Raw genomic sequence first — 26,922 nt, 5'->3', positions numbered from 1 at the left:
CAGCTTCTCGCCACGCCACCTGGTAGGAGCGACCTGTCAGGTAGGACGCAATCCAAGCGTGGGCCGCGCCGGAGATGCCCAGCTCGGAGAGGGTGGAGAGGAGGATCTGATGGTTCACAGTATCAAAGGCAGCAGATAGGTCTAGAAGGATGAGAGCAGAGGAGAGAGAGTTAGCTTTAGCAGTGCGGAGAGCCTCCGTGACACAGAGAAGAGCAGACTCAGTTGAATGCCCAGTCTTGAAACCTGACTGATTAGGATCAAGAAGGTCGTTCTGAGAGAGATAGCAGGAGAGCTGGCCAAGGACGGCACGTTCAAGAGTTTTGGAGAGAAAAGAAAGAAGGGATACTGGTCTGTAGTTGTTGACATCGGAGGGATCGAGTGTAGGTTTTTTCAGAAGGGGTGCAACTCTCGCTCTCTTGAAGACGGAAGGGACGTAGCCAGCGGTCAAGGATGAGTTGATGAGCGAGGTGAGGTAGGGGAGAAGGTCTCCGGAAATGGTCTGGAGAAGAGAGGAGGGGATAGGGTCAAGTGGGCAGGTTGTTGGGCGGCCGGCCGTCACAAGACGTGAGATTTCATCTGGAGAGAGAGGGGAGAAAGAGGTCAAAGCACAGGGTAGGGCAGTGTGAGCAGGACCAGCGGTGTCGCTTGACTTAGCAAACGAGGATCGGATGTCGTCAACCTTCTTTTCAAAATGGTTGACGAAGTCATCCGCAGTGAGGGAGGAGGGGGGGGGGGGGAGGGGGAGGAGGATTCAGGAGGGAGGAGAAGGTAGCAAAAAGCTTCCTAGGGTTAGAGGCAGATGCTTGGAATTTAGAGTGGTAGAAAGTGGCTTTAGCAGCAGAGACAGAAGAGGAAAATGTAGAGAGGAGGGAGTGAAAGGATGCGAGGTCCGCAGGGAGGCGAGTTTTCCTCCATTTCCGCTCGGCTGCCCGGAGCCCTGTTCTGTGAGCTCGCAGTGAGTCGTCGAGCCACGGAGCAGGAGGGGAGGACCGAGCCGGCCTGGAGGATAGGGGACAGAGAAAATCAAAGAATGCAGAGAGGGAGGAGAGGAGGGTTGAGGAGGCAAAATCAGGAGATAGGTTGGAGAAGGTTTGAGCAGAGGGAAGAGATGATAGGATGGAAGAGGAGAGAGTAGCAGGAGAGAGAGAGCGAAGGTTGGGACGGCGCAATACCATCCGAGTAGGGGCAGAGTGAGAAGTTTTTGATGAGAGCGAGAGGGAAAAGGATACAAGGTAGTGGTCGGAGACTTGGAGAGGAGTTGCAATGAGATTAGTGGAAGAACAGCATCTAGTAAAGATGAGGTCAAGCGTATTGCCTGCCTTGTGAGTAGGGGGGGAAGGTGAGAGGGTGAGGTCAAAAGAGGAGAGGAGTGGAAAGAAGGAGGCAGAGAGGAATGAGTCGAAGGTAGACGTGGGGAGGTTAAAGTCACCCAGAACTGTGAGAGGTGAGCCATCCTCAGGGAAGGAACTTATCAAGGCGTCAAGCTCATTGATGAACTCTCCAAGGGAACCTGGAGGGCGATAAATGATGAGGATGTTAAGCTTGAAAGGGCTGGTAACTGTGACAGCATGGAATTCAAATGAGGAGATAGACAGATGGGTCAGGGGAGAAAGAGAGAATGTCCACTTGGGAGAGATGAGGATTCCAGTGCCACCACCCCGCTGGCTCGATGCTCTAGGGGTATGCGAGAACACGTGGCCAGACGAGGAGAGAGCAGTAGGAGTAGCAGTGTTATCTGTGGTGATCCATGTTTCCGTCAGCGCCAGGAAGTCTAGGGACTGGAGGGTAGCATAGGCTGAGATGAGCTCAGCCTTGTTGGCCGCAGACCGGCAGTTCCAGAGGCTGCCGGAGACCTGGAACTCCACGTGGGTCGTGCGCGCTGGGACCACCATGTTAGAGTGGCAGCGGCCACGCGGTGTGAAGCGTTTGTATGGCCTGTGCAGAGTGGAGAGAACCGGGATCGACAGACACATAGTTGACAAGCTACAGAAGAGGCTACGCTAATGCAAAGGAGATTGGAATGACAAGTGGACTACGCGTCTCGAATGTTCAGAAAGTTAAGCTTACGTTGCAGAAATTCTATTGACTAAAATGACGAAAATGATACAGTACTGCTGGCTGGTGGAGTAGGCTAGCTAGCAGTGGCTGCGTTGTTGACTTTGTTTGACCGTGTAGCTGGCTAGGTGTAGCTGGCTAGGTGACCTCGATAGTTTCAGTACTACACCTTGTCATGATACAAAAGCAACTTTGTGGCTAGCTAGCATAACACTAATCAAGACGTTCCTTTGTAATGTATTTTAGTTTCTACAGTGTTACTAGTTGGCTGGGTTAGGAAAAATGGCGTCGCGGGGGACGGCAATAGCTGGCTAGCTAACCTCGGTAATTACTAAACTACACAATTATCAAGCTATGACAGAGACAACTATGTAGCTAGCTAGCCAACACTGCACTAGTCAAATCGTTCCGTTGTAAAGTATTGGTATCTACAGCGCTGCTAGTCGGTAACGGTTGGCTAGCTGTTGGCTAGCTAGCTAGCAGTGGATTAATGATGACTAGGTGTGTTGACTACGTCTGGTGATGACTAGGTGTGTTGACTACGTCTGGCGTCGCGGCTGGCTACTTACTAATAATTACTCTAAACTACACAATTATCTTAGATGCAAAGACAACTAAGTAGCTGGCTCACTAACACTACACTAGTCAAGTCGTTCCGTTGTAATGTAATAGATAGTGCAGCTAGTCGGTGGAAGTTGGCTGGTTGGCTAGCTAGCAGTGTTGACTAGCTAGCTAGCAGTGATGACTACGTTAGGAGGACGAAGATAGCTAACTTCGATAATTACTCTAAGCTACACGATTATCTTAGATACAAAGACGGCTATGTAGCTAGCTAAGAAAAGAAAAGAATTGCTCGGATCAAACAAATCAAACCGTTGTAATGTAGTGAAGTGTAATATTACCTGTGGAGTGAAGCGTAGTGCGACTGCTCGCTCCAAACACTATGGACTACTGGCCAATAGATACAGCTACACAGGTATGACTACTGGCCAATAGATACAGCTACACAGGTATGACTACTGGCCAATAGATACAGCTACACAGGTATGACTACTGGCCAATAGATACAGCTACACAGGTATGACTACTGGCCAATAGATACAGCTACACAGGTATGACTACTGGCCAATAGATACAGCTACACAGGTATGACTACTGACCAATAGATACAGCTACACAGGTATGACTACTGGCCAATAGATACAGCTACACCGGTATGACTACTGGCCAATAGATACAGCTACACAGGTATGACTACTGGCCAATAGATACAGCTACACAGGTATGACTACTGGCCAATAGATACAGCTACACAGGTATGACTACTGACCAATAGATACAGCTACACAGGTATGACTACTGACCAATAGATACAGCTACACAGGTATGACTACTGGCCAATAGATACAGCTACACAGGTATGACTACTGGCCAATAGATACAGCTACACAGGTATGACTACTGGCCAATAGATACAGCTACACAGGTATGACTACTAGCCAATAGATACAGCTACACAGGTATGACTACTGGCCAATAGATACAGCTACACAGGTATGACTACTGGGCAATAGATACAGCTACACAGGTATGGCTACTGGCCAATAGATACAGCTACACAGGTATGACTACTGGCCAATAGATACAGCTACACAGGTATGACTACTGGCCAATAGATACAGCTACACAGGTATGACTACTGGGCAATAGATACAGCTACACAGGTATGACTACTAGCCAATAGATACAGCTACACAGGTATGACTACTGTACATTACATTCAACACTACAACTTTATTAGCACCCTCAGCAGTGATTTAGAATAGCTTCAAGTCTTGACCAATCAGAAACAACCTTACTGAGCAAGTTGTAGCTGTGGCAAAAAATACATTATTGTGTAAATTCATGTGACATTGGAGACCAATGCATTTTCCATGACATTCCACACTCACATGTGCTGAAACAGCTGCTTGTTTGCTCATGGCTGTAAGTCTCCGGTGGGTGGTGTCGTGGGCCTGCGAGCACCTCTGTATCATTACAACTTTAAGATGGCCATTTAAACACCACTTGAGATCTCACTCTTATTTATCAGGCCGGAGGGAGTGTGTGTGTGTGTGTGTGTGTGTGTGTGTGTGTGTGTGTGTGTGTGTGTGTGTGTGTGTGTGCGCCTGTCTGTGTCTATACTCTTTCTGCAGATTATTTATTTGGTTAGTTACGTCTGTTTAATCAAGACTAATGGTAGTATGCGTGGTGGAGGGTGTGTGTGTGTTGGCATTGTGTGGAGGAAAGGAGAAGAGAGTGATTCTAGTCGACGCTGTGACACCATCTGGGCAGAGGAACATAAAGCTGTCGCTGCCCCGCCATCCACCAGATGTTTCTCACCCCCCCCCCCCCCCCCCCCCACACACACACGCACACACCAACTCAGACTACAAACACACGCAACGATTTCATACCACAGAAACACATGCAAACACCTCATACAAACATCTTAGACACGGCACATCCACTACTAACCTCAGTTTAACCACATACCCTTAAGATAAAAATTAGCCACGCTGGCTACAATGCAAACAAATGATTAAAATCAGCAATGTCAGGGTTTCACAGGAATACAAACACAACATTGCCACTAGAGCTGGGCAATATGGACAAAAAGTCAAATTGCAATCAATGGAACTGTTTTACTCGATAAAGATAAATACAACAATACATTTTACTTTACATTAGCCGCAGGTCTCTAGACAATTATTTTCCAGTGCAAAGCAAGACAACTGAGATGGTAGCCTACGATTAAAAAAGTAAGCTATTTCATGAAACATATCCAGGGAATTCATGGTAGATATTTTAAGGTGCAACCTGTCAAAATAGGATCCAGAATTATAAGATTTATGTTTGGCTCTTCAGAGATGAATTTGCCAACATCTTTTTGCATATTGGCCTAAGCTATATTATTCACCAGCCGAGGAAGTGGGAACTCAAAAGTTTAAACACTTAGCTAGATTTCTAACTCTAAATATATTGTTGCTTGGTAGACAGGTAGGCTAATTGATTAATTTATCAGTAAATGTAATGTCCTGCAAAAACTTTCCAGCACTAGACCTAGGTTACATGATGTAGCATATTGACCGCAAATGACATCAAAACCATACTACATAGCCTACTCCGGTTGTAAAGTGGATTCATGAAGTCAATGTGAAGAGGTGAGAAATACATGATATAGTCCCAGAAAGCCGTGACTCTCCTCTCTGGAACGAGAACAACAGTAGTTGCTTTGAAAACTGTCTTTTTCCAGCAACTACATTTTGAGCAACGGTCACACGCTTGTGCTTCTCAGAATCCATCTCTCCTTCCTCCGTGCGCACAGTGGGGAGAGGGAGTGAGTGGCTCGTTCACACAGCAGTCGACAGCAAAACAGGGACAAGCGGATACTTTCATAGCAGGAATCAACATAATGTATAGGCTGTTGGAGGGGCAGGTAGCCTAGTGGTTAGAGTGTTGGACCAGTAACCAAAAGGTTGCAGGATCGAATCCCCGAATCGACAAGGTATAAATCTGTCGTTCAGCCCCTGAACAAGGCAGTTAACCCACTGTTCCTAGGCCATAATTGAAAATAATAATTTGTTCGTAACTGACTTGCCTAGTTAAATAAAGGTGAAAATATTTTTTTACAAATATTACTGATGATCAAATAATGGTTTTAGAACAATCTAGAAGAACGTTGTGTAGTAAAATCACTGAAAATGATTGACGTGAGCAAAATTCTTCGGTAAGAGGAAGGCAATGTCGGTGTCTGTAATTTTTGGATTATCGTCCCAGCTCTAACACACACACACACAGCATTGCAAATGGTGTCCAGGGTATACTGCTCTGAACTGGGACTTGTATTAATGCTGGCATGGGACTCTGTTTATAGCCACTGCTCTTGCTATCAGAGAAAACGTTTGCTATCCGTAAAGTTCTCCTGTGGGTCGGTAAGGGATCTATCTCGCGTATATTCACAGTCAAGATGTACGCATAAGGAATACTTTTGACTGTATGTGTGTGTTTATGTGTTAGAGTGTGTACTTGCTTTTCTCCCCATGAGACAGCATAACTTGACTTTTACGGTCATGTTGCTGAATCTTTTGTATGGCCTTTTTTGTACTGCTACTTTCTGTGTCATGTGTCTTCTCTTGTTACTTCATTATTGACCACTGATTCTGGTTATTACATGGTTATTACTGTTTATAACTGGTTATAACTATATTCCCAGACTCAGACTTGGAGCCTTATACCACCTATGAGTACAGAGTATCGGCCTGGAACAGTTATGGGCGTGGCTACAGCAACGTCACTGTGGTGACAACCAATGAGGACACGCCCTGGGGAGTGGCCCCGCCCCACTGGAGTCGCCTAGGCGACCGTGATGACGTCATACAACTACATTGGCAGGCTCCTGCCAAGCCCAATGGTAAGCCTCGACAACACATACACACACACACACACACACACAGACATTTGTGCTTTCTCATTGGTCTGTTTCCCGTTCCACCAGGTGACATCAGCCACTACGTGGTGCTGCGTGACGGACAGGAGCGTTACCGAGGAGACGAGATGAGCTTTACAGATGTGGGTGGGATCCGTCCGTTCCAGGAGTACGAGTACTGGCTCCGGGCCTGTAACAGCGCCGGCTGCACCGACAGCTCACAGGTGGGCCACCTCACCTCTAAACTCGGACTTATTGACCCTTCAACACTGACCTGTCAATGTGCTGCGTGACGCAGGATGTGTCTGAATAGCATCCTCTTTGGCCTGGCCCAAGCTAGTGCACTATATAGGGGACAAAGTGCTATTTCAGACAAAGCCACGTTCCCATATTCTTCACCTCAGAGGTCACATGGTTCTGCATTCCTTCCCTCTAGTTCATATCTACTTTAACCCTGACCTGGGATGTGTTCAGGAAGAGAAAACATTCAGAACTGCATTACATAAAGACTCTACTGTTGGTTAACCTCGTCAAGATAAGGGAATCGTGTCTGTTCTAGTAGCTTACATTTCTAATTCTATCTTCAAGGCTCTGATGGTTTCATGCACCTGAGTGTGAAGTTAAGTCTTGTTTTATTTTACAGTAGTGGAGCACTTCATTTTACACTAGATTATCCCTCAATATGATCGCCTCTTGATGACTGTAAAGATAACCAGGGCTTCATTGAACTAAGCACCATTCGCTCTACTCTCAAGTAGTTCTCCTATTTAGCCAGCTGAAGCACTTGAGAGGAGGCAAGGTGCACCCTTAATGTAGAGAGAGAAGCCGAACTCTTTCTCTGAATCAAATCTGATCTATCCTTCTTCAAATAAAATAATTACTTTACTTCATACTTGATATTATGGGTGTGACTACATTTCACAGTACAAAGTCCCCCTCCTATGATGTCTCATGTTTGTGGTTGTATTCACATGTGTATCTTATGTTTCATTATGAAGTGTGTTTATGTAGATTAGGTTGATGTGTTATGGTTGATTTCCTACAGACGGAGACAAGGATGACAGACCATTACCTACAGTGTAGGAAGTGAACAGAAAAGCATGGTGCGGTGTATTCATGTCTGAACCCATGTTATTTGGCCAGTTGGGCTCTCTCTTTTTCTCCCTCTCTCTCTCTCTCTCTCTCTCTCTCTCTCTCTCGTTCTCTCTCTCTCTCGTTCTCTCTCTCTCTTCTCTCCTCTTCTCTCTGGTGGGTTCAGGAGTGCTGAGCAGACATGATATTCCTGATAGCAGCTTAATGGCTAGAGAACAGAGGCCCAGCTATCTCTCTGGGACTCCACTGATATCACACAATAATTCATTTCTCTGGCTTATAGGTGATGAAAGCCCAGATGAAAACTGTCTTTCTGGCTTTTGGCTAATTTTAGATCTAATTATGTTGCTAACAGCACACTCTTCTGTCTGGAGACTAGCCCTGTACACAAACCCCTGGACTGACAGAAAGAGAGGGAGGGAGGTAGGGAGAGAGAGAATGGTCTAGAACTTATTCTTCAGAACAAGCCTGCACACACGTACACACACAGCGGCCCTGAGTGAGTGAGGTGGATTAGTTTGTACACCTGTTTGGATTGGCCAAACAGTCCCAATTATGGCCTAACCCAACCTAAACCAATACACAACCACATCAATTACACACACACACACCGGAGCTTGCTGCCATGACAACGGAATACACTGATGTAATCTGGTCATTCACTTAACGATGGTCCTTCATCCCTCCCTCGCTCCCTCCAGAGACCAGAGAGAGACCAGAGAGGGGGGTAGAGAGAGACCAGAGAGGGGGTGTAGAGAGAGACCAGAGAGGGGGGGTAGAGAGAGACCAGAGAGGGGTGGTAGAGAGAGACCAGAGAGGGGGAGGTAGAGAGAGACCAGAGACGGGGAGGTAGAGAGAGATGGGTGTAGAGAGAGACCAGAGAGGGGGAGGTAGAGAGAGATGGGGTGTAGAGAGAGACCAGAGAGGGGGGGTAGAGAGAGACCAGAGAGGGGGAGGTAGAGAGAGATGAGGGGTAGAGAGAGACCAGAGATGGGGGGTAGAGAGAGACCAGAGAGGGGGAGGTAGAGAGAGATCAGGGGTAGAAAGAGACCAGAGAGGGGAGGGAGGGGGTAGAGAGAGATCAGGGGTAGAGAGAGACCAGAGAGGGGGGAGATAGAAGAAGTGAAGGTAACAAAAAGGGTCAGAGAGAGAAAGTGCAGGGAAGAGAAAGAGTCAGATATGGGGGAGTTGAGAGATAGAAAGAGATAGAAAGGGAGAAGAGGGAGAAAGAGAGACCAGGGAGAGGGTAAGTGAAGAGAATGGAAAGGGTCAGAGAGAGAAGGAGAAAGGGGGTGATGGGGAAAAGGGAGAAACAGAGAAGAATTGAATGTAACAAAGGGAGGGATGGGAGGAAGGAGGGGGAGAACAGCGTGGTAACTAGGTGTTGTGGTCTTGTCCTAATAGTCTGTCAGGGTGTGGGACAGCAGAGGGAAACAGTAGTGACATTCTATTAGACCAGGATATCCCTGCTACCATGAGGACCAGATTGCCAGGTAATTCTCTTTGCTCGCTCCACATTCACTAAACGTTCACACCGGGTGCAAAGTTTACACACTTTGTTTGGTGTTGTTGTTTCCCCTTTGAATTGAGTCATTTAGCACATATTCTCATCCAGAGCAACTGGCTGGTCAGATACAACCATATATAATATGAGCCTTGCAAATAGTAAAACCTTCAAATGCTGCTGTAGTGCAGCTGGTTCAATCCCTGGGTCAATCACTTTCCTCTTTCCTTGTATCCCCTCTTATCTATCTCCCCTCTGGTTCCTTCACATCTGTATAGACCAGGGAAATACACACGGAGAGTGGAATTCTACTCCCCTTTTTAAATAATATTAACACTACCGGTCAAAAGTTTTAGAACACGTACTCATTCAAGGGTTTTTCCTTATTTTTCCTATTTTCTACATTGTAGAATAATAGTGAAGACATCAAAACTATTATTTAAAAAGCAAATCAAAATATATTTTATATTTGAGATTCTTCAAATAGCCCCCCTTTGCCTTGAATGATTTTCCAACAGTCTTGAAGAAGTTCCCACATATGCTGAGCACTTGTTGGCTGCTTTTCCTTCACTCTGCGGTCCGAGTCATACCAAACCATCTCAATTTGGTTGAGGTTGGGGTATTGTGGAGGCCAGGTACATTGCTAGCTAAATTAAGTTCAAGTGTTATTGTCACATGCACAGGTATAGTGAAATGCTTATGTTGCAAGCTCTACAGTGCAGTAATGAATATGAAATAGTTTAAGCAATACTTTTATATACATACACTACCGGTCAAAAGTTTTAGAACACGTACTCATTTAAGGGTTTTTCTTTATTTTTACTATTTTCTACATTGATGGACTGTCGTTTCTCTTTGCTTATTTGAGCTGTTCTTGCCATAATATGGACTTGGTCTTTTACCAAATAGGGCTATTTTCTGTTTACCACCCCTACCTTGTCACAACACAATTGATTGGCTCAAACGCATTAAGGAAAGAAATTCCACAAATGAACTTTAACAAGGCACATCTGTTAATTGAAATGCATTCCAGGTGACTACCTTATGAAGCTGGTTGAGAGAATGCCAAGAGTGTGCAAAGCTGTCATCAAGGCAAAGGGTGGCGATTTGAAGAATCTCAAATATAAAATGTATTTGGATTTGTTTAACACTTTTTTCGTTACTACATGATTTCATATGTGTTATTTCATAGTTTTGATGTCTTCACTATTATTCTACATTGTAGAATAATAGGGGGTGCTTTGCTGGTGACACTGTCTGTGATTGATTTAGAATTCAAGGCACACTTAACCAAATCAAATCAAATCAAACTTTATTTGTCACATGCAAGTGTGGACCTTACTTGCAAGCCCTTAACCAACAGTGCAGTTCAAAAAGAGTTAAGAAAATATTTACCAAATAGACTAAAGTAAAAAATAATAAAAAGTTACACAATAAAATAACAATAACGAGGCTATATACAGGGGGTACCGGTACCGAGTCAGTGTGCGGGGGTACAGGTTAGTAGAGGTAATTTGTACATGTAGGTAGGGGTGAAGTGACTATGCATTGATAATAAACAGCGAGTTGCAGCAGTGTACAAAGTAATAGTCTGGGTGGCCGTTTGATTAATTGTTCAGCAGTCTTATGGCTTGGGGGTAGAAGCTGTTAAGGAGCCTTTTGGTCCTAGACTTGGCGCTCCGGTACCGCTTGCCGTGCGGTAGCAGAGAGAACAGTCTATGACTAGGGTGACTGGAGCCTGACAATTTTATGGGCCTTCTTCTGACACCACCTATTATAAAGGTCCTGGATTGCAGGAAGCTTGGCCCCAGTGATATACTGGGCAGTACGCACTACCCTCTGTAGCACCTTACGATCAAATGCTGAGCAGTTGCCATACCAGGCGGTGATGGAACCGGTCAGGTTGCTCTCAATGGTGCAGCTGTAGAACATTTTGAGGATCTGGAGAACCATGCCAAATCTTTTCAGTCTCCTGAGGGGGAAAAGGTTTTGTCGTGCACTCTTCACGACGGTCTTTGTGTGTTTGGACCATGATAGATCGTTGGTGATGTGGACACCGAGGAACTTGAAACTCTCGACCTGCTCCAACAGCCCCGTTGATGTTAATGGGGGCCTGTTCGGCCCGCCTTTTCCTGTAGTCCACGATCAGCTCCTTTGTCTTGCTCACATTGAGGGAGAGGTTGTTGTCCTGGCACCACACTGCCAGTTCTCTCATCGTTGTCGGTGATGTCATATTCCAAACCAGCATGGCTACCACAGCATTCTGCAGCGATACACCATCCCATCTGGTTTGGGCTTAGTGGGACGATCATTTGTTTTTCAACAGGACAATGACCCAACACACCTCCAGGCTGTGTAAGGGCTATTTGACCAAGAAGGAGAGTGATGGAGTGCTGCATCAGATGACCTGGCCTCCATAATCACCCGACCTCAACCCAATTTAGATGGTTTGGGATGAGTCGGACTGCAAAGTGAAGGAAAAATAGCCAACAAATGCTCAGCATATGTGGGACCTCCTTCAAGACTGGTGGAAAAGCATTCCAGGTGAAGCTGGTTGAAAGAATGCCAAGAGTGTGCAAAGCTGTCATCAAGGAAAAGGTTGGCTATTTGAAGAATCTCAAATATAAGAAAAACCCTTGAATGAGTAGATGTTTTAAAACTTTGGACCGGTAGTGTATATAATAAAGAAAACAGGATAAATAAGAAATAAGACAGAAAGCTACATACAGGGTCAGTGCCAATACCACATGTTTCTCATTGCGTAGGTAAGTAATGATGTCATGTTCCGAGCGTTTTCTTTCTCTTGTATGTGTCAGTGACTAACAGGTCTCTCTCCCTCTCTCTAGGTCCTGGCTGTAACTGTGCAGGGGGTACCAGAGGAAGTGGGTTCTCCCATAGTTACAGCTCTGGGTCCTGGCTCTCTAAGGCTCAGCTGGGCCCCACCCTCTAAATCCAATGGCATCATTCGACTCTACCACATCAACATGACTAGCACCGGGACAATACACACTCACACACCCTCGGATGGACCGCTCAACTACACTGTTACAGGTACAACCCAAACACACACACACACACACGTAGGCACACATACACACACATACCAATGTATACAGAGTACGGTGTCAGCACTCCTACTGTACAATGCAGACAAAAATACTACTATGGATTACACATGCACACACATGCACTATTACACACACACACACACACACACACACACACAAACACACACACACACACACACACACACACACACACACACACACACACACACACAAGTCCCCCCTTCAGAAGACCACTTGAGAAGGTTGGATTCATGCTTTCACTCTCCTCTCTCTCCTCCTCCCTTCCCCCTCCTCTCCTCCTCTCCTCCTCCCCCTCCTTTTATCCTCTATCCTCTCCCCCACTCCTTTCCTCCTCCCCTCCTCTCCCTCCTCCTCTCCTCCACTCCCCTCCTCTCCCACCTCCTCTCATCCCTCCCCCCTACTCTCCTCCTCTCCCCCTCCCCCTCCTCTCCCACCTCCTCTCCTCCTCTCCCACCTCCTCTCATCCTCTCCCCCCTTCTTTCATCCTCTCCCCTCGCTCCTTTCCTCCTCTCCTTTCCTCTCCCCCTCCTCTCCTCCTCTCCCCTTTCTCCCCCTCCTTTCATCCTCCTCCCCTGCTCCTTTCCTCGCTCCCTTCCTCTCCCCCCTCCTTTCGTCCTCTACTCCTTTCCCCCCTCCCCCTCATCTCCCCCCTCCTCTCCTCTACTCCTTTCCCCTCCTCTCCCCCCTCCTCTCCTCCTCTCCCCCCTCCTCTCCCCTCTCCTCTCTTCCTCTCCCAGACTCCTCTCATCCTCTCCTCTCCCCGCCTCCTCTCATCCTCGCTGTCCTGTGTTTATTTATGCATACTGTTTCTGGAAGCAATCTAATGACTGAATTTACACTGGATTCCCGCCATGAGCCAGCCCTTCCCCTCACACTCACACAGAGGCCTCTGATCTATGCTTCTTCACTCGCACACACACTTACTCACTCAGATAGGCTCTCTCTTTCTCTATCGCTCTCTCTCACACACACACACATACCTTAACACACACACACACACATACACCAACACACACACACACACACTCACTCTCTCTCTCTCTCTCTGGCATGGCTGGGGGATTTGTGGGGCTTCTTTTATCTGCCCAGGAGAAGAGCAGTGTGGCTGGCCCCATGCCATCAGTTACCAGGCCAAGGATACACACACACAATCACACTCACACTCACACTCACACACACACACACACACACACACCACTGAGTGGTCTCCTGCCATAATAGTCCTGTTTAAACCAGACAGACAGACAGACAGACAGACAGACAGACAGACAGACAGACAGACAGACAGACAGACAGACAGACAGACAGACAGACAGACAGACAGACAGACAGACAGACAGACAGACCCTCCTTCTCTATGCTAACTACATACCTATGACTCTCCTAGAGACCTGAGCCTACATCATCCATACAGTCTGGGAGAAGGACAGGAGAGAGGGAGGAGAGGAGACAGACAGGAAAAAGAGGAGCCAAATAGGGAGGAGAGGGGACAGAGGGTGAGATGGAAGAGTGTGTCTCTTAAAGTCAGAGGAGAGGAGGAGTGTTCCTTCCAACACCAACAGAGATAAGGTTCTCACACCGCAGATCTGCACACGCTGACTAGAGTGTCTGTCTTAGGGAAGAAGGGGAGAGGGTTTAGGTAATAGTTGGAGTCTGACTAGAGTGTCTGTCTTAGGGAAGAAGGGGAGAGGGTTTAGGTTATAGTTGGAGTCTGACTAGAGTGTCTGTCTTAGGGAAGAAGGGGAGAGGGTTTAGGTTATAGTTGGAGTCTGACTAGAGTGTCTGTCTTAGGGAAGAAGGGGAGAGGGTTTAGGTTATAGTTGGAGTCTGACTAGAGTGTCTGTCTTAGGGAAGAAGGGGAGAGGGTTTAGGTTATAGTTGGAGTCTGACTAGAGTGTCTGTCTTAGGGAAGAAGGGGAGAGGGTTTAGGTTATAGTTGGAGTCTGACTAGAGTGTCTGTCTTAGGGAAGAAGGGGAGAGGGTTTAGGTAATAGTTGGAGGGGGAAGAGAAGAGAGGGGGAGAGGATTAGGGGAGAGAGGTTAGGGGTGATAGGGGGAGAGGAGAGGGGTATGAGAGAGAGGCTAAGGGAAACGGTTAGGGTGGAGGAGAGGGGTATGAGAGAGAGGCTAAGGGAAACGGTTAGGGTGGAGGAGAGGGGTATGAGAGAGAGGCTAAGGGAAAGGGTGGAGGAGAGGGTACAGAGAAAAGGCAATTTTATTTATTTAACCTTTATTTTCACAGGGAATATAAAAATAAATGTATTTAACCTTTATTTAACTAGGCAAGTCAGTAAAGAACAAATTCTTCTTTTTAATGAAGTCCTAGGAACAGTGGGTTAACAGCCTTGTTCAGGAGCAGTACAACAGATTTTTACCTTGTCAGCTCGGGGATTCGATCTAGCAACCTTTCTGTTACTGGCCCAATGATCTAACCACAAGGCTACCTGCCGCCCCATTGAGAACTAGGTCTCTTTTTCAAATGCACCCTGTATAATTCAACATAAATATACACAGTATACACAAAAAAATATAAAAAATTAAGAAAACAACCAAAAAAAACATAATAATACTAAATTAATTAATTATATATATATATAATTTAGTTATTTATTTATTTTTTATTATCATTTAATATATATATATATATATATATATATATATATATATATACACACACATAAAAATACAAAAACCCAGTAATGGGAAGCACAAATAACACATCACAAATCATCCAGAAACAGAAACGGTTAAATTTCTCCACAATAAGTCCCCAATCAATATTTTACATTTCCTGGATGGCAGCAGAACATCAAGATGAAAGAGCACCATGGTAGACAGCATCCACAGGTTTAAGACTAGTAGCAGCTGCACTTTGATAAATAATATCACCATAATCAACAACAGATAAAATGGTTGACTGAATCATCTGCTTCCAGCTGTTTAGAGAAAGGCACAATCTGTTTTTGTAGAAAAAGCCAACTTTAAATCCTAGCTTCTTAACCAGCTCTTTTGTAAATGTCAAATCTAGATCAATCCAAACGATGAAGTATTTATATGCGGGAACACGTTTAATTGGAGAACCATCTAATGAGTGAACATGTACTGTAGTTCGTCTGAAACATTCTTACGAGAGTTTAAAAACAACATGTATGTCATTTAGCCCCTATTAAGCATGTTTCAATCAGCAACGCAGTCCTGCATAGCTATAAAATCTGACTGTAGTTTTGACACAGCCAGATCAAGGAGTTTGTGATATAAGGGGGCAGTTTGGAAGCTCACTGGTTTCCCTGGTTAATCCTGAGAGCAGTCAGAAGTTTGGGGAGTTCCAGCCTCTCCTCTGGAACGCTCTGCTTTCTGGAGATATTTCCCAGTAACACTCCACAGAGAATGCTCGGAGCACTGGGAAAATACCAGGATTGGCCAAAGCTGGCAATAGCAAGCCCAATGGGTTTGTCTTGTGTGTGTGGCAGTGCTGGCGTTGAGAGTGTAGATGCTGTGCATGTTTAAGGGCTGGCGAGTGGCTTATGCCAGGCAGTCCCAGTGCGGTGCTAGGCCGGTATGCCAGAGTGTGGATATGCCAGGGTGTGTGTTTGGTGGTTCTGTGATGTGCCAGCACTGAGCTTGGTGGTAGAGAAGGGTTAAGCCTCCCTGAGACCCCACTGTCTCTCAGCGAGCAACCAGGAAACCCTGTCTATCTCATCAGCCCAATCTCTCTAGATGACATCCTGTCTACATCTCTCTCTAGATTACATCCTGTCTATCTCATCAGCCCAATCTCTCTCTAGATTACATCCTGTCTATCTCATCAGCCCAATCTCTCTAGATTACATCCTGTCTACATCTCTCTCTCTCTAGATTACATCCTGTCTACATCTCTCTCTCTCTAGATTACATCCTGTCTACATCTCTCTTTCTCTCTCTAGATTACATCCTGTCTACATCTCTCTCTCTCTAGATGACATCCTGTCTACATCTCTCTTTCTCTCTCTAGATTACATCCTGTCTACATCTCTCTCTCTCTAGATGACATCCTGTCTACATCTCTCTTTCTCTCTCTAGATGACATCCTGTCTACATCTCTCTTTCTCTCTCTAGATGACATCCTGTCTACATCTCTGTCTGTCTTTCTCCCTCTAGATGACATCCTGTCTACATCTCTGTCTGTCTTTCTCCCTCTAGATTACATCCTGTCTATGTCTCTGTCTGTCTTTCTCCCTCTACACAACATCCTGTCTACATCTCTGTCTGTCTTTCTCCCTCTAGATGACATCCTGTCTACATCTCTGTCTGTCTTTCTCCTTCTAGATGACATCCTGTCTATGTCTCTGTCTGTCTTTCTCCCTCTAGATGACATCCTGTCTACATCTCTGTCTGTCTTTCTCCTTCTAGATGACATCCTGTCTATGTCTCTGTCTGTCTTTCTCCCTCTAGATGACATCCTGTCTACATCTCTGTCTGTCTTTCTCCTTCTAGATGACATCCTGTCTATGTCTCTGTCTGTCTTTCTCCCTCTAGATGACATCCTGTCTATGTCTCTGTCTGTGTCTCTGTCTGTCTTTCTCCTTCTAGATGTCATCCTGTCTACATCTCTGTCTGTCTTTCTCCTTCTAGATGACATCCTGTCTACATCTCTGTCTGTCTTTCTCCCTCTAGATGACATCCTGTCTATCTTTCTCCCTCTAGAGGGCATCCTGTCTGTCTTTCTCTCTCTAGATGACATCCTGTCTACATCTCTGTCTACCTCTCTTCCTTTTCCTTCTTGTACTCTTCTGCTCTTGTCTCTTTGTCTGTCTCATGTCTTTATCTGTCTTGTATCTTTACATGTCTCTCATCCTTCCAATATTATCCTATTTTTTATATATTTTTTTAATTTAACTAGGCAAGTCAGTTAAGAACAAATTCTTATTTACAATGACGGCCTGCCGGGGAGCAGTGGGTTAACTGCCTTGTTCAGGGGCAGAACGACAGATTTCTACCTTGTCATCTCAGGGATTCAATCCAGCAACCTTTCAGTGACTGGCCCAACGCTCTAACCACTAGGCTACCTGCCCACCTATTGGTGACATTACTAAAACGAACCATACATTTCACATTCATATTTTTTTATTAAATAATCTGTTGTATTTCGATGCAAATGTTGTGTCACGTCACTGGAGGTAGTAACCTCTGCACCAGAGTAAAACAATAACAAAGAGTTGACAAACATCAAATGTGATATAAAATAGCGTATGTTAAATAGGTGGCTGTGGAGAGTGGTGCTATTATTCGTGTGTCCTAGGGCTGAGCAGAGTGTGAGTGTGTGTCCTTAACATAAACCTCAGAACAGTGTGTGTGTGATTGCTAGAGGGGTATCCTGCAAAGCAAGCTCGATCTTTTCAGGGTTTTCTAAAGCTAACCCGTTTCAGTTAGCTTCACATTCCAGCTCAGACTTCCTCCGTACGACGACGGTGGATATTGCTCGTCTGCCTGCCGCTAACTCCAGCAGGCGTGTAACTGCGCGTGCATGTCGAACGCCGAACTCCTCGTTGAGACAACGCTGAAACGTCAACCCGTGGGCGCGTCACTGACACATTTTCATTTGTGCGAAATCAAAATTAAAGAAAAGATATCTTGCAAATTCAGAAGCCTATGGTGTGAAATAGGCTTTTAAAAGTGCCGTCTTTGTTTTATTACTTATCGTTAATGTAATTTTTAGTGTGCTTTGCTGTGCTTATGCACAAGCACCTTTTTTCCAACTCCTATGGATATACATTACCAGACAAAATTTGGACACACCTACTCATTCAAGGGTTTTTCTTTATTTTTACTATTTTCTACATTTTAGAATAATAATGAAGACATCAAAACTATGAAATAACACATGGAATCATGTAGTAACCAAAACAGTGTTAAACAAATCAAAATATATTTTATATTTGAGGTTCTTCAAAGTAGCCACTCTTTGTCTTGACGACAGCTTTGCAACATACAATGTGGAAAATAGTAAAAATAAAGAAAAACCCTGGAATGAGTAGGTGTGTCTAAACTTTTGACTGGTAATGTATATTTTTTATTAAGTCATACAAAAGTGTTATATTGCGTGTAGTTTAAAATGGATTTTGTCATTACTAAATGTGTAATGTGATATATTTTAACATTTAAAAAAATTACACACAAAAACAAAACATTTGACTAAATAAATATTGAATCAGTCGTCTTCCTCAAATGAAGGGGATGATGACGTAATCTTTGCATGAGGGTGAGAATCTGATTGCATTAGTCCTCAGCTCGCAGCTCAGTCATTTCATTCAGGGTAAATGGAGTTAGCCCTGAGTTAGCCTGCCCCAGAGTAGGTTCGTTCTGAAGGATTCATTGCCATATGACCGGTTATCCTGAGTTGAACTCAGAGTTGAGCAAAGTTACCTCACTAAATCCTTAAACCTTATTCGCAGGATACCCCTCAGGTCACTGGCGACACGTACACACACCCATACACCCACTGTGTGACCGTGTGCGAAGTAACACAAAGACTTGTCCTTTGTTATTGTAATGAATAATAGCTAAATAAATGACAGAAGATATTAGTACGTTTTCAAGTGACACCCCAGGGGTGGTACGGAGAGAAGGACCGAAAAAGGAGCAAGCGAAAGAAGGGAGAGGTAGATGGATGAAGAAACGTTTTACATGAAATATGAGCAGAAATAATTGGCCTGCTTCTCATGTTTAATGTTTAATATGACATCATTCATTTTCCCTTTCACAATGTTAGAAACATGGCTCAGACCGAGAGTAAAATGTATCACTCTTCATGTGAACGATAGACATATTCTATCTCTTTAAAATCATCTAGCTCTTCTTTTTTTATAAAGAAAATACGGGCAGTTAAAAAAAAATCTGTTAAGGATGGAATTAAATGTTGTTTAACAAAACAGAAATCTGTTGTGATTATGGCTAGTATTTTATTTGCACATGTATGAGTATGAAATATACACTTTTATTATACAATATAGAAACGATCACTGTTGAATTAATAGAGGAGAAAAAAGTGCCAAATCCCATGTGAATCGATGATAAGTATTGCTATCATTGGCATGTATGAGCTATTGCTCACAATGATATAGATTCTGTTATTAATCATGTGTTTAATTGGGTGTTTGTAAGAGCATTATTCATTCATTACAATAGAGAACATTCTCTTTTATTTATGCTTCCTCTGAATGCCCCACCCGCACTGTTTCACGTTCATTTATTTACATTATGCTGGATATTTAGCTTGTATGAAGATATGTCAAGGCCTGAATTGGGATGTAATAAATTCATTGTAACCCTGGAGAAGAGGAAGGGACATGTTGATCAGGAAGTATTCACACGTGTGTAGTATTGTAGTCACAATTTAGAGGATTACATACATAATTCAGTCAACAGAATTAAGGCTATCATTTAAATTCATTTCAATTATGCTATTTGATTTACATGACCTCTAAATATAATGTTCAAAATATATAAGTTAAATAATAGGGCTTAAATGGGTATCTGAACAAAATCTTGCCGTCATGCTGACAAAGTGCGATAAATTGAATCTGTATTTTTAGGGAGACTGCCTCTGTGATTTTTCCCACTGCTACCTCAGAACAGGTAGTCTTTGTGATTTTTCCCACTGCTACCTCAGAACAGGTAGTCTTTGTGATTTTTCCCACTGCTACCTCAGAACAGGTAGTCTTTGTGATTTTTCCCACTGCTACCTCAGAACAGGTAGTCTTTGTGATTTTTCCCACTGCTACCTCAGAACAGGTAGTCTTTGTGATTTTTCCCACTGCTACCTCAGAACAGGTAGTCTTTGTGATTTTTCCCACTGCTACCTCAGAACAGGTAGTCTTTGTGATTTTTCCCACTGCTACCTTAGAACAGGTAGTCTTTGTGATTTTTCCCACTGCTACCTTAGAACAGGTAGTCTTTGTGATTTTTCCCACTGCTACCTCAGAACAGGTAGTCTTTGTGTTTGATGAGGTAACAGAGGAAGACTGAATGCTGCTAAATGTTGCTGAGACAGAGTTAACACAGAGAACAGGATAGAGAAGGATAAAGAGGGAGAGAGAGAGAGGGGAAGGGGGATTAGGGGACACTCAGTATTGAGACCCCCAAATTCCCTCTCCCCATCCCCCTGTTTGTTCCCTTCCCCTCCCCCCGTTTTATCCCAGATTATGCGAGCGGGAGAAGGGCAGAGGGGTGGGGGAGAGGGCGTGTGTGTGCGTTTATGTACGTGTGTGTAGGTGTGTGTGTAGGTGTGTGTGTATAAACCTGATCTGGTGAAGTACGTTAGGGGTCCTCCCATAATCCTCCAGACAAGACTGACTGACTGACAGACAGACAGACAGACAGACAGACAGACAGACAGACAGACGGACGGACGGACGGACGGACGGACGGACGGACATTAAGGAGCCTCTGACAGGAAGTGAACTCTTAATTATTTAGAGGTGTTATCAATGCTGCAGGAAAACATAGTCCCTCTTTCTCTTTCTCTCTTTCTCTCTCTCTGCTCTATCTATCCCTCTCTTCCTGCTCCTTTCTACTATCTGCTCTTCTCGCTCTCCTTCCCACTGTCTTTTACTCATTTGATGATATAAACAGAAATATAATGGCTTCCATCCTTCTTTTCTCACTCATTAAAATAGATGTTTATATTGTATCATATTGTTTACTGTTATTTTGCAGTTAACAGAAGCAAGAAGCCTCTCTTCTCTTTCTCTTCCTCTCTCTCTCTTGGTCTCAGGTATGTGAGGTAAGGGACTTGGGGGCCTATAGTGCAGTCATCATGCTCTCAAATTGTCTAATGCAAACAGGGAATGGCAGGTTGTCAATAAAATACTTTTCTACATGTTATTACCGCACTCCTCCCCCCTACTGGACACTACAATTTGGGTGACAGTTACGGCGCTGTTTCACTTCGTGTTAGCGCCGCACTGCAAATGGGCTGGACTCCCTGGGCTGCCCGCCCGCCCGCCCGCCCGCCCGCCCGCCCGCCTGCCCGCCTGCCCGCCCGCCCGCCTGCCCGCCTGCCCGCCCGCCCGCCTGCCCGCCTGCCCGCCCGCCCGCCTGCCCGCCTGACTGTTAAAATGAAGGAACTTTTCTCCCTTTATGTGACTTCATTTATTTATTTTAGATGGGACGTCGGCCATCTTTCAGCAGGGCAACAGTGTCCCCTTGAGGTGTTGTGTGGAAGTCGTTCTAGGAAAGCGGGGATCCAACGGATAGAATGTGTGTGGGACGGGAGGCACAAGCTGGAATGATTTAGTATTTGTAATTAAAATACAACAGAAAGAAGGGTTGCTGCCTGTGTTCAACAGCCATTAATTGAGTCCCAGCTTTGGGACGAAAAATGTATGATGAATAAATAGCCGTAGTGATATGAAACATTACACTGATCTTCTTATGATTTACACAAGATTTACACCTGATTGGTTATTTACTTCAGACCTTTTTATTTCATATTGTGTTAATCAGTAAATTAAATATGTGTAAAAATGTACTTTTAGATCCATAAACTCACAGTATGGATGCATGATGGGGTAGAGAGTAATATTTATATTCTTTATGTGTAGTTTACCATCACCTAGAACTGGTGACACATGGATACAGACAATTGCTCAGAATTGCAACAAACGATATCACATTAACATTGTTAACAATGCTAGAATACACACTCTGACACACACAATGCTAGAATACACACTCTACACACAATGCTAGAATACACACTCTGACACACACAATGCTTGCTTCCATTGTGTAGTGAAGTCTTACCGTTGCCGGTCTGATGCTGTCCCTAGCATTTAGTATGCTTGACAGAGTTCTTCATTTAACCCAAACCCAGCAGAACGTTGTGGGAACATTGATCTGGGGTTGGGTTAAGTAGGGAGGGCTGTGTAGCATGTTAACTAGACTGGCGGATGGAAGGAAGGAAGCCGTTTAAACAACATGACTGGGAGGCGTGCAGGCGTATATCCTGCTGTACACCACGCTGCCTGGCCCGATGGAAGGAAGGAAGCTGTTTAAACAACATGACTGGGAGGTGTGCAGGCGTATATCCTGCTGTACACCACGCTGCCTGGCCCGATGGAAGGAAGGAAGCTGTTTAAACAACATGACTGGGAGGCGTGCAGGCGTATATCCTGCTGTACACCACGCTGCCTGGCCCGATGGAAGGAAGGAAGCTGTTTAAACAACATGACTGGGAGGTGTGCAGGCGTATATCCTGCTGTACACCACGCTGCCTGGCCGATGGAAGGAAGGAAGCTGTTTAAACAACATGACTGGGAGGCGTGCAGGCGTATATCCTGCTGTACACCACGCTGCCTGGCCCGATGGAAGGAAGGAAGCTGTTTAAACAACATGACTGGGAGGTGTGCAGGCGTATATCCTGCTGTACACCACGCTGCCTGGCCCGATGGAAGGAAGGAAGCTGTTTAAACAACATGACTGGGAGGCGTGCAGGCGTATATCCTGCTGTACACCACGCTGCCTGGCCGATGGAAGGAAGGAAGCTGTTTAAACAACATGACTGGGAGGCGTGCAGGCGTATATCCTGCTGTACACCACGCTGCCTGGTCGATGGAAGGAAGGAAGCTGTTTAAACAACATGACTGGGAGGCGTGCAGGCGTATATCCTGCTGTACACCACGCTGCCTGGCCCGATGGAAGGAAGGAAGCTGTTTAAACAACATGACTGGGAGGCGTGCAGGCGTATATCCTGCTGTACACCACGCTGCCTGGTCGATGGAAGGAAGGAAGCTGTTTAAACAACATGACTGGGAGGCGTGCAGGCGTATATCCTGCTGTACACCACGCTGCCTGGCCGATGGAAGGAAGGAAGCTGTTTAAACAACATGACTGGGAGGTGTGCAGGCGTATATCCTGCTGTACACCACGCTGCCTGGCCCTGTAGGGACACGGTTCTCTGTCTCTTCTGAATTTCAACTATAGATTATTATTTGATGTGTTGACTGCAGTAGAACAGTAAGAAATATGATACAATACAAACATGCATTTGTATGACTGGAAAAAGAAGGATGGAACAAAGATATTATATTTCTGTTTATATCATCATACCGAATAAATATATCACTTTTATTGTCTGCAATCATTCATTTCCTTTGTTTTGTCAAGTCATTATTGTAAATAGGTTTTACATGATATTGCTAAATTAGCTGGTTAGCTGGTTATTTTTCTATATGCCGTAAAATAATTACTTCAGTTACTTAAATTTAGAATCTAAACATTAATTTAAATTTGAATGTTAATTTGTTAATCACATAATTTTAAAGGCAACAACTTTACACGATCAGATTCAATATTATAAGTCATTCTAATTGAATTAGTGCTGAATTTGAACATGCTTGGCCCTGACCCTTTAAAAGGAGGGCTGTAGAGTATATTGAAATGAATCTACAGAACAGAGTGACTGACAGACCAACAGGGATGTACAGCCTGTACATAAATAAATCATCAGGACTGTGCTATAGTGTTAATGCATACACAGGTATTAGAATTAGAATAGATCACGTCATTGCAGTGTGGTTCCTATCCTGTGTCACCGCTCATCTTTACGTTGCTTCATTATTGAGTTAAGGCATGCATCATTTAACATGGAGCGCTATGGATCCTTCCTCACTCAGATGGAGGTGGGATGCTGCCCACATTATAGGGCCATGTATATGGGGCGCTCTCTCTTTCTCTTCCCATCTCTCCTTTCTGTCTCTCAGGCCATCTCTCCTTTCTGTCTCTGTCTCTCTTCCCATCTCTTCTTTCTGTCTCTGTCTCTCTTCCCATCTTCTTTCTGTCTCTGTCTCTCTTCCCATCTCTTCTTTCTGTCTCTGTCTCTCTTCCCATCTCTTCTTTCTGTCTCTGTCTCTCTTCCCATCGCTTCTTTCTGTCTCTCAGGCCATCTCTCCTTTCTGTCTCTGTCTCTCTTCCCATCTCTCCTTTCTGTCTCTGTCTCTCTTCCCATCTCTTCTTTCTGTCTGTCTCTCTTCCCATCTCTCCTTTCTGTCTCTGTCTCTCTTCCCATCTCTCCTTTCTGTCTCTGTCTCTCAGGCCGTCTCTTCTTTCTGTCTCTGTCTCTCTTCCCATCTCTCCTTTCTGTCTCTGTCTCTCTTCCCATCTCTTCTTTCTGTCTCTGTCTCTCTTCCCATCTCTCCTTTCTGTCTCTGTCTCTCTTCCCATCTCTCCTTTCTGTCTCTGTCTCTCTTCCCATCTCTCCTTTCTGTCTCACTATTTCTATCACGCTCTTCTCTTCTCTTTCGCTCAAGTAAGTGTGTTTTTGAACGTGTGTACAGTATGTGTGTGTAAGTCTGTTTGTAACGGTGTGTGTGTGCGTTTCAGGTCTGCAGCCTCACTCTGACTACAGCTTTGTGTTGGTGGCCTGTACAGCGGTGGGCTGTGGAGCTAGTCAGCCATCTACAGGACACACTCTGCAAGACGCTCCCACAGGTACACACACTCACTCACACACACACAGTCACATACACACTCACACACTCACATACACACTCACACACACAACAATAAACATTTTCAGTTTCCATTTTTGTTTGATTTAGATTTGTTAATGTTACATCATAAAAAAATATTCTCTCTCTCCCCTCTCTCTTTCCCTCTCTCTCTTTCCCCCTCTCTTCCTCTCTCCCTCTCTCTCTCTCTCTCTCTTTCTCTCTCCCCTCTCTCCCTCTCTCTCTCTATATCTCTCTCTTTCCTCCTCTCTCCCTTTCTCCCCCTCCCTCTCTCTCTCTCTTTCGCTCTCTCTCTCCCCCTCTCCCTCTCTCTCTATATATATCTCTCTCTCGCCCCTCTCTCTCTCTCTCTCTCTCTCTCTCTCTCTCTCTCTCTCTCCCTCTCTCCCTCTCTCTGTGTCTAGGAGTGTGGTCCAGCCCTAGACATGTGGTGGTAAACTCTACAGCAGTAGAGCTGTACTGGGACCAGCCCTTACAGCCTAACGGACATGTGGCCAGCTACCGTCTACTCCGAGACGGTGTGACTGTGTTTGCTGGAGACAGCCAGGATAACAACTACACAGACACACAACTGCAGCCCAACACCAGGTATGGTAACACACACACACTTAATACACACATCTACACATTTACACACGCATGCGCACACACACACATCTATAGCTCAGGTATAGCAACTACACAAACCTAACATCTCATGAACCCCCTAACCATGACTGACTAAAGACACCTTCCTCATCCCATGTCCATCCCCACTAACAGCCAAAGCAGATAGAAAGCTACTGACTAGGGTTTTCTCTATTGTAATACAACAAAACACTGTTTAGCTCCAATCCATCTGATAGTATATGGATATGGATGCCCTCCACTATGATGTCTGCTCTGTGTGTCAGGATGCCCTCCACTATGATGTCTGCTCTGTGTGTCAGGATGCCCTCCACTATGATGTCTGCTCTGTGTGTCAGGATGCCCTCCACTATGATGTCTGTTCTGTGTGTCAGGATGCCCTCCACTATGATGTCTGTTCTGTGTGTCAGGGTCATGATAATAAAGCCTATCCTATCAGTCCAGCCACGTTACTCTCTCTCTCTCTCTCTCTCTCTCTCTCTCTCTCTCTCTCTCTCTCTCTCTCTCTCTCTCTCTCTCTCTCTCTCTCATGCACGCTCGCTCATTCTATCTGTCTTTCTCTCAGGACTCACCTGTGTTTGTGTAATTTAATGAATCAATATTTGACTGCTGTATGACAGATCAAACACACGACAAACCACCAGGCTCAATCTGATCGTCTGTTTGTTTGTACACACTCCCATCTTTTTTATTCATTTCTTTTTATTCAAGCTTCATTAATCAAGGTTAGTCTTGGTGAGATTGCATAGTTCAGTTTAAAGACACTAACAGGACACGTGTAGTGAGACCTTGCATCATTCTTTCTTTATGGAGCTGGAGATCAGTCTGAGCTCTGAGTTTATTTGAGTTAAATTTAGTTTAACTGAATTGGCACTGTCACATTGCTCTCCAATGTATTAGTTATTTTGTCCTGTCTGAGAGCTCTTATCTGAAGTTGACATTGAGTAGATGATGAGGAGGACTGTATAGACAATGATAGGCAAATACAATGGAAGGCAAAGTGGCTATGTGTACAGTACCTACTGTATGGGAGAATACACACATCTCACAGTAATGCCACAGCGAAAGATCATTCAGTGGTTTATGTTTGCAAGAACAGTTGTGTATTTGACATATTTTTTCCCCCTCCTATCCTCTCCCCCCCTCTTATCCTCTTCCCCATCCCTCATCCCTCTGTTTGTTGACCTCCCATCCTCTGGGAGAAGAGACATGTGTGACAAAATATTTTCCTAACTCCTGATTACACACACACACACTTTGTAATTCCAGATAACCTGCAAGGAGGCATTCCCATCCCAACCCCTCTCTCCTTTTCTAAAATGTTCCCATTCTCCCTTTCTTCTCCTGGTTTAGCCGTGCACCGGTAATTACATAGAGCACTGGCCCTATTATTTTAGAGGTGTGTGTGTGTGTGTGTGTGTGTGTGTGTGTGTGTGTGTGTGTGTGTGTGTGTGTGTGTGTGTGTGTGTGTGTGTGTGTGTGTGTGTGTGTGTGTGCGTGCGCGCGTGCGTGCCTGCGTGTTTGTGTAAAGTGGTCTGCTCGATGGTCATTGATTATTTATGACAATGTTGATTAGCTGTCACTTACCTCACCAGAGAA

The 26,922-nt window shown here is 44.8% G+C and overlaps 1 protein-coding gene across 1 annotated transcript in view; it reads left to right on the top strand.

Moving 5' to 3' along the window:
- ush2a (Usher syndrome 2A (autosomal recessive, mild)) overlaps positions 1 to 26,922 on the top strand; it is a 258,301-nt gene that overhangs the window by 155,494 nt on the left and 75,885 nt on the right. The window contains exons 34-38 of the mRNA XM_029729287.1: positions 6,311 to 6,508; positions 6,593 to 6,747; positions 11,966 to 12,170; positions 24,569 to 24,676; positions 25,101 to 25,284. Of these exons, the coding sequence (XP_029585147.1) occupies positions 6,311 to 6,508; positions 6,593 to 6,747; positions 11,966 to 12,170; positions 24,569 to 24,676; positions 25,101 to 25,284 (850 nt within the window). The remainder of the gene's footprint in view (positions 1 to 6,310; positions 6,509 to 6,592; positions 6,748 to 11,965; positions 12,171 to 24,568; positions 24,677 to 25,100; positions 25,285 to 26,922) is intronic.

This window comes from Salmo trutta, chromosome 33 (assembly GCF_901001165.1).
Source record: "Salmo trutta chromosome 33, fSalTru1.1, whole genome shotgun sequence".
NCBI lineage: Eukaryota > Metazoa > Chordata > Actinopteri > Salmoniformes > Salmonidae > Salmo > Salmo trutta.
This window is presented reverse-complemented; position numbering and strand designations above follow the sequence as displayed.